This window comes from Chrysochloris asiatica, unplaced genomic scaffold (assembly GCF_000296735.1).
Source record: "Chrysochloris asiatica unplaced genomic scaffold, ChrAsi1.0 scaffold00052, whole genome shotgun sequence".
NCBI lineage: Eukaryota > Metazoa > Chordata > Mammalia > Afrosoricida > Chrysochloridae > Chrysochloris > Chrysochloris asiatica.
In genome coordinates, this window is record NW_006408570.1 from 14,778,783 (window position 1) to 14,798,277 (window position 19,495).

Sequence of the window (19,495 nt, forward strand, 5' to 3'; positions counted from 1 at the left end):
AAAGAATGTTCACACCTTTATCTCCGCGGTTCTGCCAGGTGTCTGTGGCCGCTCCGATCCTTCCCCCACGTGGTCTCACCCAAGATGGCAACTCCTGGAGCAGCCGAGCGTCCCGGACTAGAAAGCAATAGATCTCTTGCTTCTGCCACAAATTCCCCCAGCTTAAGTATTCCTTTATATGTGGTTCAGAGTTCTGGAACCATCCCCTGAGCCTGCTTGGTCAGGTATTCTGTGTTGTTTTTGGTGGAGCTCTGTACTACAAGTCCACCTGATCCGCCATCTTGTTTGTTCTCCTGTCCTCAACTATTTTGATCTTTGCTGTTATTGCTGGTGTGAGATGATATCTCATTGTTTTGATTTACATCTCTAATGGCTAGTGATCGTGAACATTTTTTCATATGTTTGTTGGCTGCCTGAATCTCCTCCCTGGTGAAGTGTCTGTTCATATCCTGTGCCCATTTCTTAATTGGGTTATTTATCTTATTTTTGTAGATGTGTAGTATTTTCCTATATATTTTAGAGATGAGTCCCTTATCTGATATACTGTTACAAAGTGGTTGCACCATTTTAAATTCCCATCCACAGTGTGTGACTTTTCCTTCTCTGCCTTTTCCATCTTACAAAATTCTGACGGTTACAGGTTTTACTGTTTTGGGGAGCCAAAGCTTACACTTCTAAATAGCATGTGAACCAAAGTGGAAAGGAACATTACAATACATTTAAAGGAATAGAAATGAAAACACAACTTACCAAAATTTGTGCTCAAGCAGTACTTAAGGAGGAATTAATAGTATTAAATGCCTAATTTAGAAAATAAAGTTCTCAATCAGTGACTTCAGCTTCTACCTTAAGAACTATACAAGGAAGAACAAATTAAACCCAAAATAAGCAACAAATAATAAAGATCAAAATGTTCTGTATGAAATCTCTGAGAGGATAACAAGGCTGTTGTTAGGGTGCCATCATAACAACCCCATGTACAACAGAACAAAACACTGCCTAATTCTGTGCCATGCTTGTAATTGTTATGTTTGAGCTCATTGTTGCCTCCAGGGTGTCAATCCATCTCATTGAGAGTCTTCCTCTCTTTATCTCATTCTCTCAGTCATTATTTGAGTACCTTTTAATCTGAGTGGCTCATCTTCTAGCACTATATCAAATAATGTGCGGCTGCTGTTCGTAAGGTTTTCAGAGACTGATCGATCCCTCAGACGGAGACCACCTATTCCTTCTTCCTAAATTGTTGTTAGTCTGGAAGCTCCACTGAAACCTGTCTATTGTGGGTGGGCTTGCTGGTAGTTGAAACACTGGTGGTATAGCTTTCAGTATGACACCAACACACAAGGTACCAGAGGACAATAAACTGACAGACATGTGGGGAACAATGTTCTTAGTAGTTATCTAATCTGAAATCATAATGGGATTTCGATGCACGTGTGCATTTTAATCAGAGGATATGTGCCAGTGACTAATTTCCATCTTAGGTCTATAGATTTCAAGTTTTCTTCTTTCATTTAAAAGCACGATTCTCCCCTGTGACTCAGCTTTCAGCCAAGCAATAGACAAGCCTGTAAGGTGAACAGTAACACCAGGGAGGTCCCACTCATTAGAACAATCAACCATATGAGATCAGAGGGCACAGTATTTGTCCAGTGATAAAGCTTAGAAGGCAGGAAGGGATAGTAAAGAAAGACAAAAGGAAATGGTAAACACAGGGAGTGGGAAGAATGCTGTTATATTGTGTGGATTTTAATCCATATAACAAAACAAATGTGGATAAATTGTTGAATGGAAAACCAATTTGCTCTGTAAACTTTCACTCAAATCACAAAAATAAAACAAATGCATTATTCTCTTAACTAATACTTAAATAAACATTTTCTATTTGCTTTCTCACTTTATTCTAAATTTATGAAGATACTACTGTGATTAGATAAGATGGGATGAGTGTAAGTATCGTCATTGTTATTAAGTGCTGTCAAGTCAGTTCTGACTCCTAGAGACCCGGTTTAGGGTTTCCAAGGAGTGGCTGGTGAGTTTGAACTGCCAACCTTGTGGTTCAAACTGACCATGCAGTCCAATGCTTATCCAATAGTGTGTTACATGTATGAGGGGGTTTCAGAAAGTTCATGGGAAAATTGAATTAAAAGATAATGAAAAGAAAATATGAAGGATCCCAGGTGATACTGTAGGATAAGCATTGGACTGCTATCCTCAAGGTCGGCAGTTCAAACCCACCTGCTACTACTTGGGAGAAAGATGAGGGAGGCATTCTGCTCCCATAGAGGTTTACAATCTCAGAAACCCTATATAGGGTAACTATAAGTCAATTGACTTGATGGCAGGGGGCTTGTATATTGTTAAGTGCTGTTGAATGAGTTCGTTGTTAAGTGTCGTCGAGTCGGTGTTGACTCATAGAGACCCTGTATAGGGTTTCTGAGGAGCAACTGGTGAGCTTGAACGGCTGACCTTGCAGTTCAAATGGCTTTGTAGTCTGATACATTAACTCACAGCGCCACACCAGGATTCCCTTTATATGGCTTCCAAGGAGTGGCTGGTGGGTATAAACTGCTGACCTTGTGGTTGTAATCCATTGCTTATCCTGCGGCGTCATACTAGGACCTGGATTTGTATATATATAAGATATCATAGTGGTATTTGATTTATTAAGTACTCATGTTATTTTTACTCCAATTAAGCTAGAGACTCAATTTACTTGGCATGTTTTGATATTCTGTTGTGAAACATTTTGATGCTTTGAATATGTATTGCTATGTAGTGTGGATCACATTATTTACTTAGTTGTCTTTTTATTAGAGAGAGAAGACTCATGAGAAATGCAAGAATATTTGTCCTCCTAAGGATACCTTTGACAGGAGTCTCTTACATACTCATGGTATGAATATGTGATTTTTGTAGATAATGAAACACCACAGAAATATTAATTTAAAGTATTTTAATTTTAAGACCACATTTACTGTCATAGCTATAACTTTTACTTTTATTAAGATTGTAATAGTCTATGATCATAATTTTTTTTAAAAAGTTTTAAAAATTATGATTCTGATTGTAGTGGTATCTTTCAACCAATATTTGTTGCATATTTAGGTGCTTAGTATTTTGCCTGCTGCTTAAAAATAGATTTAAATGTATTTAAATAGTTGATGATCTTCTGAATAAGTTTAAAAAATAAACCAGCAATTACAGCATTATTTGTATGTTAAGTGGTAAACTCTGTGCCCAGATTGTATATATAGAGCTCCTAACTAAGCCATCGAGGTTTCTTGATGTTGATTGTGTCTTTAAGAAAAAAAAAAAAAAAGATTTATGTAGAAAAAGGTACTCCAGGAAAAGGAAATTGTTTACACAAAGCCATATAGAGAGTCAAGAGAGAACATAGCTCAAGGAACTGTTTGTGTTCAGTATGTTGGCTAGTGGGAACCAAGTGGGAAGGATGATTTTTTTCAGGGAGAGAACTGTATGAAGCAAGAGAGGCACCTGCACAATCCTGAGAGTGAATAGTGAGTGCTCCCTTAAAATTTGTATCCTGTGTGCTGCCCAGTGCTTCTGTTTAGTTCCAGTCCATTTTCTTTTTTCTCATTCTCTTTCTTGTCCTCCTTTCCTCCCTTTCTTATTTCCTCTTTCTCCCTTCTCTCCCTTTGAGAATACTGAGAACCAAGCATGCTTATATGAAGAGAGGAAAGAGCTTGCAGAAGAAGAGATAGGCTGAAGATAGATTTTTGGGGTAATTGTGGAGTGAGGTCAAAGAAGAGACGGGTAAGAATGGAATCAAGTGCAGAAAGGTTACTTTTGGCATCTCAGTTGCTGTTCAGTTGACTCTTACTCATGGTGACCCAGGAACTGTGCTGTATAGTGCTGATTTTTTCTCCATTCATTGATTTATTGAAAGTAGATTGCTAGGCCTTTCTTCTGAAGTGCCTCTGGGTTTACTCAAACTACCAGCTTTTTAGTTAGCAGCTGAGGTCAGTAACCATCGGTCCAGGTAAGTTTGTAGATGATAAAAACTAAGAAATTTAAGAAGAAACGTGTTTATTTTTATTTAAAAGAGTATGGAAAAAAGCAGTTGGATTATCAAAAATTCTGGATGAGATAGAGGATATTTTGAACATTTTTATTTTAGAATTTAATTCATTATGTTAAATTTTCATAGCATGCCAAACCAAATCTCACTAAAACTATGAAAAAACACCAAGCTTTTTGTGTTCACTAAAAAAGATTTGAAATGTATGTGCCTGTTATATTACTGCTGTACAGCTGATTAAAGTTATTTGAAACATATGCCATATTCAGTGCTTTGCCTAATAGGCATCTTAATAGATACTTGCTGAATGAAGAAACTAGCTATTTAGTTAACCTGGTACAATATGGAATCTGTAAAAATATATTTTATGGGGTTAATTGAAAGCAAATTTGAAAAATTGTATTTTTTTGTTACTTTTTTCATAGATAAATCCAGGACAGATCTGGAGCAAGTACCTAAGGTAAACACATACACACACAAATAACTAAAAATGAAAATACTGCTTTCCAATACTCTTTAATTTTGCCTTTGAAGAAGGTTTCATATAGCTGTTTTCTGACATTTTGGCCATTTTACTTCTCCTGAGACTTTGTTGCAGTACTTTTCCTCTTTCTCTTTTGCAACATCAGGTTCTTATCACTGAACACTACTAATAGATTTAAGTCTATTCGAAAAATACTTTCATATTTTCCTTACTAATCCTTCAAATTGTCAAGAGATAAGTCTTTTGTATGAGAATTTTTGTAGGTATGTATATTAAGTGTATTTTCTTTCTGGGAAGAGAGATTCTCAAAGAGATGGTCATCAGATTCTCAGAGATATGATCTGCAACAATTGTTCTTTAGGGTAAAATCTAAAGAAAATAAAGATGAAAAAGGGAGGAGACAGAGTTGAAGTTTTTAAACTTTTTTGACTTCTACAAAATTAAAATGTTGTCATTTAATTACATTACATTAATTGGCTTCCATCAGTACACTCTTAACTTTTGCCTGATAACCTTTGCAAATTCTTTAGTTCAGTCTTACTCTTTTTTCTTGTCTCCATACTTAACTTGCACAGTTCCTTCTTCACCTGGAAGATTTTCCCCTTATCGTATCATATCTAAATCTTTTTCTAAAATGGAAACTTAACATGAATAATTTTTTGATGCTCCCAACTGAAAGTAATTAGACCTTTTACTAAGTTCCCGAAGCATTTTATCTAGACCTCTCTTTGAAGGCATTTTCACTCTTCCCTTTATTGTTGTTGTTAAATGTTGTTTAGTCAATCCATTCTGACTCATAGTGGCCCGTAGAGGGTCTCCAAATCTGAAACTCTCTGTAGGAGCAGAAAGCCTCATCTTTCTCATGTACAGCAGCTGCTGGATTTGAATCACCAATTCAGTAGTTAACAGCCCAACGTGTAACCCACTGTGTCACCAGAGCATGATAAAAAACAAAAATATATAAATATGATAAAAATGTGACTATAAATGAAATAATTGTATTTTATCAGTCTTATAAAATATGAATATAAAAGTATTTATACTAATATTTTTACCACATCTCTTGAACTGAAGATCCTTGAGATTAAGACCTGTGTAATTATTTATCTTTGTTTTTTCTTCAGTAGCCGGTAATCAGTAAATATTTTTTGAATTAATTGGTACTTCTACTTGTCAAAGCAAGGTAGTAGTATTTATAATCAGATAAATTATATAATTTGTAATTTACTTATGTCTCTAGTTGGTTTTTCTTAGTCATATTAATTTACAGATATAGATGAAATGAATCAGTAAATATAATAAAGTATAGCATAGAAATGAATTAGTCATATGTCATATGTTCCCTGTGCTAGGTTCTGGGTATACAAAGATAAGTAAACTATAAATCCATCTTAACAGGAACATACAGTTTCTGGGGAGCTATGCCTGTTAAATAATGAATTTTCCCAAAGTATGAGTTAAATAATTAATAAGTATACATAGGATTCTTGGCGTGGCACTGTGGGTTAATGTGCCAGACTGCAAAGCCATTTAAACTGCAAGGTTGGCAGTTCAAGTTCACCAGCTACTCCTTGGAAACCCTATACAGGGTTGCTATGGGTCAGAATCGACTCAACGGCACTCAACAACAACAACATACGTGATACAATTATTTTCAGAGGCCAAAGTGATTAAGTTTCTGTTACACACAGAGTCACATAAACCCTTTTGGTTGGGTTTGTTTTCCAGGAAGATAGGAGATCATTCAAAAGCATTTAAAGATACTTAAGTATAAGAGCAGTGTGCATTACTTAAGTGTAATATGTAAATAGTGGGAATGGCAACATACAAAGCCACAGAGGTAGTAAGGTGTAAGTTATGAAGGTTTTGGGATGCATTCTAAGAAGTTTGGCCTGTGGGCCATGGAAATGTGTTGAGAGCAGGTTAACAGGGAAGGTTTCTGACAGCAGTATAAGGAAATGGAGGGACATGGTTATTTACAATAATCTAGAGATGGTAGTACGATAAGCAAGGTCAGTTTGAACCGCAAGATCAGCAGTTCACACCCACTAGCTGCTTCTCAGAAACCCTATACAGGGTCGCTCTGAGTCAGAACCAACTCCTTGGCACTTAACAACAACAACTACAACAACAAGAGATGATAAAGAACTGAACAGATGAACTGCCCTAGAGGTAAAGAAGAGACGGGATTCAAGGAATGTTAGGATATACAGTGGATAGGACTTATTGTCTAGCTGGATGTTGTATGTAAGGGAAAAGGAATAGTCTCTTCGTAAAGTTTCATTTGTTCTGGTTTTAAAAGTTAATGAATATCTAACCTAAAAAATGAATTTTTAAAGAATTTTAAGCAGGAGAAAAAAACATATAAATGTAGAGAATGATATTTGGCATTAAAAAAGATGCGTAGTGGTAAACAATATGAAATTCTTGTTGTTGTGAAGGACCGTTGAGTCGGTTCCGACCCATAGCGGCCCTGTATAGGGTTTCCGAGGAGCAGCTGGTGAGCTTGAACTGCCGACCTTGACCTTGCAGTTCAAATGGGTTTGTAGTCTGGTGCATTAACCCACAGCACCACACCAGGACTGCATTACTGAATGTGAGAAAGTAGTAATGGAATGATCATCTCCATTTGTAAAGGCAAAAAATATATATTTTAAAACTTTTATGAGTATTTTAAGGTTGGTGAGACATTCCTTATATATATATATTTAAACATAAATCTTTTTATAAACAATTGAACCCATTTTCACTTGCTTTCACTGTTCATATTTCAGCTCCAACTTTTTGTATCATGGTCTTATGATGTTAGAAAGGATACAGATGTAAAGAAAACGTTTGTCTAACTGAGAGAAATGCATTTTTTTTAATAGATTTTTATGAAACCAGATTTTGCCTTGGATGATTCCTTAACTTTTAATTCAGTTTTACCATGGTCTCATTTTAATACTGCTGGTGGAAAAGGAAATCGAGATGCAGCTTCCTCAAAATTGCTTCAAGAAAAGGTACTTTCTCTTGGACTTCTTCCATGTAGAAAAGTTTATTTTAATTAAATGGTGCCATTTGTATGGATTCAGATTTAGTTATTTAGTAGACTCTACTTCTATTTTCATTTTTATTGTTAATAATTCTAAACCTTCATATCATAAATAACAGTGGAATGGTGTTTTGTTTCAATGGAATATAAATTGAGCTGCTCAAAGAGAAAAAACTTATTGCCTGAGTGCTTCTAATCCATAATAACAATTGATGGAATTAATTTTAGTTGAAAGAATATATTAAGTAACACAATTAATTGCTTTGCATTTTATCCCAAGCAATTCAGTTGTAGATCAAATGCTGTTATATTCTTTATGATTTAATGCACAGAAAACTAACCTTTTTTAAGGTATATTTTTCCCCCTCATTTTCACATAGTAAGGATGATTATTTTGAAGTAAAGACCCCATATATCTTAGTTTTGCAAAGTCTCATCTTTTGCATGTTACTACTAGTCAATTCTTTGAATATTGGTGTGACACTTAGGATAAGCATTGGACCACCAGGTTGGGTTGAACTATGTGGTTGGCTGTTCAAACTCATTAGTCATTATGACTCGGAACCAACTTGAAGGTACTTAACGTACACCAACAACGTATTTCAGAAGTCAACTTCTTCAAAGTCACTTAAAATTTGAAACTTTAAACATATCTAATTCACATATCAAGAATCTTTTAAAACATTATTCAAGTTTTAAAAAGATGTTAAATTCAAAGAATGTAAAGACTTTTGGTCTCTATTCTTTCTCTAGACTCAGAACTTTTCTAAAGTTGACTGAAGTTGTTAAAATGAGAAGAAAGCATTTTGTTTTATTTTAGTCACATGTTTTTGCAGTCTGGAAATGTGCCTCTGAAAAATTATTTAGTAAATGAGGTCCAGCTTTCTTCAATAATAGTGAAGAAAGGACTAGCCTGGGGAGAAGAAATATGAGAAAGGAATCAATGAATATTCCTTTTCTCACAGTTGAAAATGAAGAACTCATTTTTCCCTTTGGCAATAATTCACCTGTAAAAGTTTTCCTTAAACAGAACAAATTCATAAATTTTTTTAAAACAGTTGGCTAACATAGACATGTGTCCAGAGGCTTTTTCACATTCCAAGAATATGTCCTAATTGTTGTTGTTGTTGTTGTTAAGTGCCATGGAGTGAGTTCTGCTTCATAGCGACCCTGTATTGGGTTTCCAAGAAGAGGTTGGTGAGTTTGAACTGCAGACCTTGTGGTTCAAACCAACCTTGTGGTCAGGGTTTTAGTTCATAACACCACAGCAGGACTCCATATTCCTTAGTTGTTGTTGTTGTTAAGTACCGTGGAGTCGGTTCCGAATCATAGTGACCCTGCGCAGGGTTTCCGAGGCTGTATATCTTTATGGGAGCAGAATGCTTTATCTTTCTCCCGAGGAACCACTCACTGGTAGTTTCAAACTGCTGACCTTGATGTTGGAAGCCTTAGTAGAATACCTTAAAAAAAAAAATTAGAAAAAGCCAATAAAATTTTTATCAATCTATATAGATGCGTTTATGATAATATTATAATTTGAAAAGAGTAAATCGGTGGACTATTGATGTTCCAGAAATCTTCAGAAGTTAAATAGAACACTTTTCTCATGCTGCATATTTAAAGTAATAGAACTTAAAGAAACAATTAGACTGTTTTTAAGTTGCAGAAATCAATTTTGTTATATTTATGCTCTGACTCTTTATTTCTGTATCATTTTTAAACTAGGACTGGAAAGCAAGATTCAAAGTATACTTTCAAATTCACTTTACGATTTAAAATGACTGGTTTATTTTGTTAGCTTCAAAGAGAGGCAAATATTGCAGTTAGAACTACAGTAATTTCAAAGCGCTGATAAGCAATAAAATAAGGAATTTGCATCAGATTTTAAATCATTGCATTACTTCCTTTATCAGCAAAGTCTTTCTGTAGAAGGGAGGAAAATGCAGTGCATTTTGTGATAAAGAGCCATGGTGCCACAGTGATTAAGTATTTGTATGCTAACTGAAAGTAAGATAGTTCAAACCTGCTACCTGTTCCATAGAAGGAGCTCTGGTAGCATAGTGGTTACGAATCGGACTGCAAACTGCAAGGTCAGCAGTTCAGAACTACCTGCTGTTCCGCGAGAGAAAGACGAGGCTTTCTGCCTCTGTAAAGATTTACAGCCTCGGAAACCCTGTACAGGTTTGCTATCACAGGAGATAGATGTGGTAGTCTCTTTCCAAAAAGGTTAATAACCTTTGCAACCACTTAGTGTATTTCTGCGCTTTCTTTTAGAGTTGCTATGAGTCGGAATCAACGGCAGTGGATTTTTTTTTTAGTGCCTAGTGATATAGTTTATTTACATACCGGCAAAGTTCCTTCCCTATTTTATCATAGGCGGGAAGCCAGTCTATAAATAACATTCTGAGTAGCACTATCCAAAAGAACTTATCCATTTGCTATTCTGAAATAGTTTAGTTTGCAGTTTACTTTAGTTTGCAGTCTACTTTGTACATTGTACCTTTATGCCTTTTATAAAAATTAAATAAGCAGCTATATTAAATATATAAAGAATAAGAACAGAGGGCATAAATGTAAAGTATTTAAACTATGGAACAGTTTCTTGTTCTGTTAGATACTACAATAGATTAGATGTTATAATAAATTATTAAAGGGATGTTATTGAAGATATTTGCTGTCCTACATGGTTTTAAGCAAACAGGCTTGATAATCAAGTAATTTCTTCTACTTGTGGTATACTTAAGGTCTTAAGTGTTCAAAGTTCATTAACTTTTTACCACTATGAATTTTCTCAAGATAATCAGAGATAATGCTTAAAGTTTGAGCTGTAGTTTGAAAAATCTAAAAGCAAAAAAAGAGAGAGAGAAAGATAATGTAGCTAAATTAGAAAGAAAGAAAAAAAGTACAACTTTCAGAAATTAATGTTTGAAATTAGAAACTATTTCAAATATACATTGCTGTAGAACTAATCTTGGGAGTGTTACAAAAATGCATATAAACTAATTAAAGACATTTTGTCAATGTTTTTAAGAGGGTAATATATTGGAAATAAATAGAATTTTACAAATTAAAAAAAAAATCAATTTTTGAAATGTGAAATAGAAGCATCCATGAGCAAAATATCCAGATGAATTTTATCAGTGATTTGTGACTGGGCCACTAATTTGTCTTTTATGGATTCTTTAGCATTTTGAGGCAACATGGTGTATATGGTAGAGCTTTAGCTTTTGAATTTGGAAGACCGGCGTTCAGATTTTAACATTACCGCTATTAACCATATGCTTTTGTTGTTGTTGTTATTAAGTGCCATCAAGTCATTTCCTACTCATAGAAATCTTGTATAGGGTTTCTGAGGAGTTGCTGGTGGATTTGAACCGCCAACCTTGAGGTTAAACAGTCTGTGCTTATCCTGCAGTGCCACACCAGGACTTCACGTGTTTTTATTCACGTTACTTGATGTCTCTGAGCCTCTGTTTCCTCTTCTGCAAAATGAAAATAATAATAATACTTGTTTTTCAGTTAGTTAAAATTAGAAAATGATATATGTACAAAACCAGTACTTGGTACATGAAAGAGGGAGGTCAGGTAACTATAATCATATTTTAATCAGTTAATGTGATGGTGATGATATGTGGTAGCTAAGGAGATCATTATTTCTCAGTTATAAGAACTTCTGAAACTAGAGTTGTAATAAGATATGGTTGTAAGATATCTTAACCACCTAGAAAGTTGCTGATACTTAGAGGGTGGTAATAATAGGAGCAGAGGAATAAGGTAAATAAATAATCTTTCTTTTATCCTTTTACCTTGTCTTATAATTATTAATCTTGAGGTTTTGCCTTTCATCTGTCTGTTACTTTGTTTTACCTGATTTTTAGGATCCCTTAATCAGCCGATTAATTCACACAATGGAATTTAGAATTTATATAGACATATTATTTCCACTTTGAGAGAGCATCTGGATAGTAAAATAGGGTATGCTTACAATACTCCATGATTTTTTTTTTTTTTTTTACTTCCTTCCCTCTTAAGCTGAGCCATTATCTGGATATCGTGGAAGTAAACATTGCTCACCAGATCTCTCTACGTTCAGAAGCATTTTTTCATGCAATGACCTCTCAACACGAGTTGCAGGACTACCTCAAGAAAACTTCCCAGGCAGTAAAAATGCTTCGAGATAAAATTGCACAGATTGATAAAGTAATGTGTGAAGGATCACTACTCATTTTAAGACTGGCACTTACCAGAAACAATTGTGTCAAAGTGTACAATAAACTGAAGTTAATGGCCACTGTACACCAGACTCAGCCTACTGTACAGGTGTTGTTATCTACTTCTGAATTTGTTGGAGCATTGGACTTAATAGCAACAACACAAGAGGTTCTACAGCAGGAACTTCAGGGCATTCACAGTTTCCGGTATGTGCATTAAGCAAGCCATTCGAAATAATGTTAGAAATTTTAAAAGGATAAATTTTAGTGTGTAATGTTATTTGTAGAAGTGGTAATGCATTGAAAATTAACTGGGTATTTTTTCTTTCAGCTTGATCGATTACTAATGCTATTGTTCTGATATTTTAGTATTATTAGCAAACCAAGGTAAAACAACAACAACAAAAAACCACATAAGGAAGGTATTTATAGAGACATTTGAATGGATAAATAAAATTTTCCAGTGGATAAAATGAAAGGCAGCTACAAATTTGAAAATAATATTTTGAAAATATTGAAATAGTGCTATATATATCAAGGTGGAGAGACTCCTTAGAGTTTCTGAGACTGTAGAACTTTATGGGAGCAGACAGCCATATCTGTCTCTCTTGGAGCAACTGGTGAGTTTGAACCACTGACCTTAAGGCTAGAAGCCCAATGTGTAACCTGCAGCACTACCAGGACTTCTTAGAGGTATGCCAGTATATTTTAAATTAAGTTTATTTTAAAAGTCCTTTGTTGTTGTTGTTGTTAAATGCTATTGAGTTGCTTCCGACTCACAGGGTTTCCAAGACTTTAAAAAAAAATCTACAGGCAGAAAGTCTCATTTTTCTCCCATGGAGTGGCTGGTGGGATTGAACTGCTACTCTGTGTTTCACAGTCCAGTGCGTATCGTATGGAACTACAACACTTCCAGAAAAGTCCTTTTGTTGCTGTTAAGTGCCACTAAATCAGTTCCAAATCATGGCAACCCTGTTGTATAGGGTTTCCTAGGAGTGGCTGGTGAATTTGAACTGCAAACCCTGTAGTTTAAACTACCCTTGCAGTTGAGCACTTATCCTATAGCGCCACACACCAGGACTCTAAAAAGTCCTTTTTGTTGTTGTTACATGCTGTCGAGTCTATTGCAACCCATACCAACCCTGTACAGGGTTTCCAAAGAGTGGTTGGTGAGCTTGAACTGCCAACCTTGCAGTTCAGACGGCTTTGCAGTGTGGTGCATTAACCCACAGCACCACACCAGGACTCCTAAAAAGCCCTTTAGTGAGTTATACATTTAACAGGTAATAAAATTGATTTCTGATTTGCAATTTAAAAAATCATTTCACAGTATATTACATATGGAAATAGGAAAAATAATCCAACAGATTCTCTACATTGGTTATTTTTAAATATCATTTTTAGTTAATATATAACTGTGGTTCTCAACCCTGGCTGCATGTTAGAATCCTCATCTTTTTCAGTTAAAATTATTCTAGGCCCCCTCATTCCAGTTAAATCAGACTCCTTAGAAGGCAGAGCCTGAGTATTTGTATTTTTTTAGAAAAAGCTTTTATAGGTAATTCAAAGGATGCTGGGTGGCACAGTGGAGTAAGTGTTGGGCTGTTAACTGAAAGAATGTTGGATTGAATGCACCATCCTCCTTACAGACAAAAGATGAACTGTCTGCTTCCATCAAAATGGACAGCCTCAGAAACCCTATAAGCAGTTCTTGTCTGTCCTATAGAGTCACACTTGTGACAATTAGTTTCGTTTGTTTTGCCATGTGTACCAGAATTGAGAGCCTTTGGAGACTCTTAATTTTTAGGATTTGAATCAAAGTGATTCACCTTTTACATGATTTTATTATTTTTAAAACAAAATTTCCAACTAAAACATCTATCTCTATTTTAAGGGGGATTTAGTTAATATAGTAGGACAAAAATGTATCTGTATCTGATATTAATGTAAGAATCCCAAAGTTTATTCTTCTCTTCTGAACCTGGGGTGTAATTTATACAATGGGAAGTTTGGCTTTTTGCATAATTCTGTAAGTACAGCGATTATTAAAATGAATTATTACATTTGTTCATTGTGTAATCTTTTAAACTTTTACATGATTTTACTGTTTAAATTGTTAAAAGATTAAAATTTTGAATTATTAGTACATACATATCTAATCATATTTTGTGAAATGAAACTTCTATTAGCAATAAAAATGAATAGTAATTAGTGAAACAGTATTTATAATTTGTGTGATCTATAGTGTTGTTGTTGTTAAGTGCCTTCGAGTCAGTTCTGAACCATAGCGACCCTGTACAGGGTGTCTGAGGCTATAAATCTTTGCAGGAGCAGAAAGCCTCATCTTTCTCATGCAGAGTGGCTGGTAGTTTCGAACTTCTGACTTTAAGATTCGCAGCCCGATTTGTAACCACTATGCTACCAGAGCTGTTATGAATCAGGTTGCTAATCTCACGGTCAACAGTTCGAAACTACCAGCTGTTCCGCGGGAGAAAGATGAGGCTTTCTGCTCCAGTAAAGATTTACAGCCTTGGAAACCCTGTACAGGGTCGCTATGAGTTGGAACCGACTCCATGGCACATAACAACACAACAACAAATATTAATTTACATGAGTGTGTTGGCTCTGAGTGATTAGCTGTTCCAGTCCACCAGCCAGGTCCACTGGAGCTTTCTACTCCCCCAAAGATTTGCAGCCTCAGAAACCCTATACAGGGTTTCTATGAGTCTTAGAACTAACTAGGCAGCACTTCACAATAACGACAATGTACTAATTTAATTAAAAGTGTTGTGGAGGCTAATTACATTAATGTTTGTTAAGAAGATACAATACAGAATTCTATTATGAGCTTAAACATGCCTTTGAACCTTGATATTTTAGAGATTTTGATGAGGTTGTCTGCTCCTGTAAAGATTTATATAGGGTAGTTATGATTGGAATTGACTCAATGGCATTGGGTATGGGTGTGTTGTTGTTCAGTGCCATTGAGTCAGTTCCAACTCATAGTGACCATATGCACAGCAGAATGAAACAATGCCCAATTCTGGGTCATCCTCATAAGTGTCATTATGTTTCAGCCCATTGCTGCTGCCACTGTGTCGTGTCAGTCCATCTTGTTGAGGATCTTTCTTTTTTGGGCTGACCCTCCGCTTTTCCAAGCGTGGCTTGGGTTAGACACACCTTAGTCTTCAAAGTGACAACTTTTTAACACTTTAAATGTTGTTTTTGTTGTTAAGTGCCATCAAGTCAGCTTCGTCCCATAGCGACCCTGTATAGCTGCTCCTCAGAAACTCTATACATTTAACAACAATAACAACATATTCAAGGTTATATTTTGCCTCTTGTGGCATTGTTTTAGTTTTCTTTAACTTCAGCCTGAACTTGCATATAAGCAATTAATGTTCTGTTCCCCAGTCAGCCCCTTGCTTTGTTTTGACTAATGATATTGAGCTTCTCCATCATTTCTTCCCACAGATATATGGAGTTTGATTCCTTTATATTCCATCTGGTGAGACCATGTATACACTTGCTGTTTATGTTGTTTTAAAACTATTTGCAATGAACAAGTCATTGGTCTTGTACAATTCTATCAGACCTCCAGTATAGTTTCTATTACCAAGGCTATACTTCTCAACTCTATTGATCCTTCCTTTTTGTTTCCAGCTTTCGTATTTCAGTCACGAGTAATTAGCAATGCATCTTTTAAAAAAATTTTTTTATTGTGAATTATGTGATAGTTTATATGGGAGAACATTAGCTTTACATTCATCCTATCATATATCATTTCATTGTCATGATTACAATCCCATTCATGCGTCTTCAAACAATCAAATGGTAAACCCTGCAAGCCTACCCCTTGGTCGTCAGCATATAGTCCCTCTCCCTCTCTGGGTCTAGAGCCCCCAGTTGCTCCATCTCTCTACGTCATCGTCTCTAACATTGCATTTTGATTGCATGTTAGATCGATTTCGGATTGAGAAGTTGGTAGAATTCTTTAATTTCATTATCATTGACTTTAGTAGCTAGTGGGTACATTTTAATTAACAGTGGTATTAACTGGTCATTCTTTTGGTACTGGTCGTGGTGATGTGCTGTGGAGTCTGTTCCAGCTCATAGTGACCCTGCATAGGGTTTCTGAAGCTGTAAATCTTTATGGGAACAGGAAAGCCTCATATTTCCCTCACAGAACAGCTGGTAATTTCCAGCTGCTGACCTTTTGAGCAGCTGACTCATAGCCACTATGCTAACAGCAGAACTTTTCCTATTACATACAGCATTGTACTATAAGATAAATCTTGAAATGTTCTTTTTTATGATGAATGTGGTGCCATTCCTTTTCAGTTTGTCATTTCTTGCATAGGCAACCTTATGATGTTCTGAGTCAAAATATCCAATACTAGTCTGTTTAGCTCATTAATGGCTAGGATATCAGTCTTTATGTGTTTTATTTCACTTATGACAAGTTCCAGTTCTTAGGCACTGAAAGCTTTACTCAGTTCACATCATTATAGTCAACACTACTTCCAGTCAGGCGGCCAGATAGTTCTCTTCCAAATTTCTTGGCATAGATGAGTGAATGCCTCCTGTGTCTCCTCACTTTCTTAGAAGGTTTCCATTTTTATTCCATCAATTCCTGGTGCCTTGTTCTTTGCCAATTCCTTCAATGCACCTTGGTCTTCCTCCTTCAGTATCATTGGCTCTTAATCATATGCTGCTACCTCTTGAAAAGGTTGAACATCAACCATTTCCTTTGGGTACAGTGACTCGGTGTATTCCTTCCATCTTGATGCTTTCTGCATCATTCAGTAATTTGCCCAGAGAATCCTTTGATAACAAAAGTCAAGGAGTGAATTTTTTCTTCAGTTTCACCAGCTTGAGAAATGCTGAACGTCGTCCTTCGTTTTTGGTTTTGTGACTCCACATCTTTGCACATTTTGTTGTAATATTTGACTTTATCTTCTCGAGCTGACATTTGAAATTTTCTGTTCAGCTCTTGGACTTCCTCATTACTTCAGTTTGCTTTAGCATCTCTATGCTGGAGAGCAAATTTCAATGTCTCTTCTGACATCCATTTTGACCTTTTCCTTCTTTCTTGTCTCCTTAATGACTTTTTGCTTTCTTCCTGTATGATCTTGATGTCATCCCACAACTCTTCTGGTCTTTGGTTTTTAGTGTTTAATGTATCAAATCTGTTCTTCAGATCAGTAAATTCAGGAAGGATATATTTAAGATCATATTTTGGCTCTCGTGGACTTGTTTTCATTTTCTTCAGATTCAGTTTGAATTTGCATATGAGCAATTGATGGTCTGTTCCACAATCTGCCTCAGGCCTTGTTTTGACATGATATGGAGCTTTTCCATCTTTGCTTTCCACAGATGTAGTCAATTTGATTTCTATGTATTTCATCTGGCAAGGTCCATGTGTACAGTTATCTCTTATGTTGTCTAAAGAAGGTATTTTAAATTAACAAATCATTGATTTTGCAGAATTCTATCAGGTGTATATTTCAGTCAGGAAGCATATATGGATGGTGGTTTATTTTATAATTGTTGTCTGGATGTATCATTTTATGTATTTTTCACATTTAAATTCAGTACTATAAGACTTTTATTCAATATCTTCATCTTCTTTAGGTATCTACTTTAAACCAGACTGAAATAAACAACACATTTGTTATTTGTTTATTTCACAGAACACAGAATGCTCTTAGAACTAACTATAACATTACTTAAAACAGTATTCTAGCAATTCTTTAAAAAAGATAGTCTAAGGATATAGATATATCATGATTTATTCAACTAGTCCTCTATTGGTCAACACTTGGGCTGTTTCCATTCCTCTGCAGTTATAAATAGTGTTGCAATATACGTATGTTCTTTTGCATTTGGGGGACAAATTCCAAGAAGTCAGATTCCCAAGTCTCAGATTAATTGCCTTTGTAATTTTGCTGGATACTACCAAATTCCCCTTATGGCAATGTTTTAGTTTATAATAGTGGAAATGCTCTAAGTTAGTTTATTGAGTGATGTTGGTATAATTTATGAGAACATTATTATTCTGCTAATTATTTGTAAGAAATATAAATTTTGTATTTTAAAAGGCAAATTTGTACATTATTTCACTTATCAGATTTGTTTTACATTATCACTACATCTACCTACCAGACTTTTTTTTTTTAAAGTTTTTATTGTGAGGTTTACATGGAAGAACATCAGCTTTACACTCATCCTGACGTATTTCATTTCATTGCAATTATTACAGTCCCTTCCATGCATCATCATATAACCCCAAAGGGTACACCACACAGGCCTTCTCCCTCCCTGAGTCCAGTGTCCCCAGCTGCTCCATCTATCCACGTCATCTTCTCTGTCTCCTTCCCTGGCTTCACTGCCTCTCTGGGTATGGTCCCGCTCTCCATTCTTCTCACTTGATGGTCCCAGGGACCTCCACTCCTGGGCTGCAAGATCAATCACTCTCCTCCTTTTGTCAAGAAACATCTACCTCTGTATTGCCTATCCTCACAGTCAGACCTGATGGCAGTTATTCACTGTTGTACCACAAGAGTGTCATCCCCATTTCCTTTCGCCAGCCCGGTACCAACGGATTGGAAATCATTCAATGGTGATTCTACCTTCCCCTGCCCCTTCTGAAGCTAGGGTCCCTCTTGAAAGCTTGTAGGCCAGTCACTTCTTGCCTTTATAGGCCCCCCATTTTGGGTAGCCAATGTCTATGCTGCCCATCATTGTCAACCTTGTGTACGGAAGGGGTGGGAGTGATCTTGTTGTAAAGATTTGTTCCCTTTGTTGAGCTACTACATCCATAAGTATAAGGAGCTTTGGTAGCGTAGTGGTTATGAATCAGGCTGCGAACCTCTGGGTCAGCAGTTCAAAACTACCAGCTGTTCCATGGGAGAAAGATGAGGCTTTCTGCTCCCGTAAAGATTTTATAGCCTTGGAAACCTTGTACAGGGTCGCTATGAGTTGGAACCGATTCCATAGCACATAACAACAGCAACAACATCCATAAGTATAGGTAAAGTTCATCAATTTGTAGCAGGTTACTCTTCCACCTCCCCCCTTCTTTCTTTTTCTAGTCGAGTTCTGATCATCCATCCATCGAAGCCAGTTCAAGTGGGTACTATCTGCATGTATGCGTGTTCTTTTGCATCTCCCCTCACTTCATATCAGCTAGACGTTTCACTGTCCAATCTAGTCCTCTGTGGCCATGTCACTGCCTCTGCGCCCAGGAGTCCCCAGGTCTTGCCATATTAATAGTCCTCCAGGTCCCTATCAGACATTTTAAAAGAAGAACAATGGTTCTGTATAAAAAGTGATGGTTTTAATTAATTAAAATTTGTGCTACATCTGATCTTTAGAGAGTTGACCATAGTAAGGGGTTGATGTTTAAATGTTTTCTAAAAGTCCCCAAAAGATAGATATTTTAAAAAATGTTTGGTGTTTTTTTTTCCGTTCCTGGGCTTAAATAGATTTCTCATTGTTTTGTTTCACTTTAATTTTTCAAATAATTTGGACCAATGAGACAGTTTAGGTTTTATCAACCCATTGTTTTTATAAAATTATTAGATTGTGTGTCAAACATCCTTTTGTATATGAAGGTACTCATCCTTAGTTATAGTAGGAACTTGTTATTGTTAGGTGTCCTCGAATTGGTGCTGACCCATAGCGACCGTATGCACAGCAGAATGAAACACTGCCCGATCCTG

The 19,495-nt window shown here is 35.9% G+C and overlaps 1 protein-coding gene across 3 annotated transcripts in view; it reads left to right on the forward strand.

The window, feature by feature from the left end:
- The window catches only part of VPS54 (vacuolar protein sorting 54 homolog (S. cerevisiae)), a 144,896-nt gene that overhangs the window by 42,068 nt on the left and 83,333 nt on the right, over nucleotides 1-19,495 (forward strand). For all 3 annotated transcript variants that reach the window (XM_006862966.1, XM_006862964.1, XM_006862965.1), the window contains 4 exons: nucleotides 2,818-2,896; nucleotides 4,468-4,502; nucleotides 7,397-7,528; nucleotides 11,593-11,978. In XM_006862966.1, coding sequence (XP_006863028.1) covers nucleotides 2,818-2,896; nucleotides 4,468-4,502; nucleotides 7,397-7,528; nucleotides 11,593-11,978 — 632 coding nt within the window. The remainder of the gene's footprint in view (nucleotides 1-2,817; nucleotides 2,897-4,467; nucleotides 4,503-7,396; nucleotides 7,529-11,592; nucleotides 11,979-19,495) is intronic.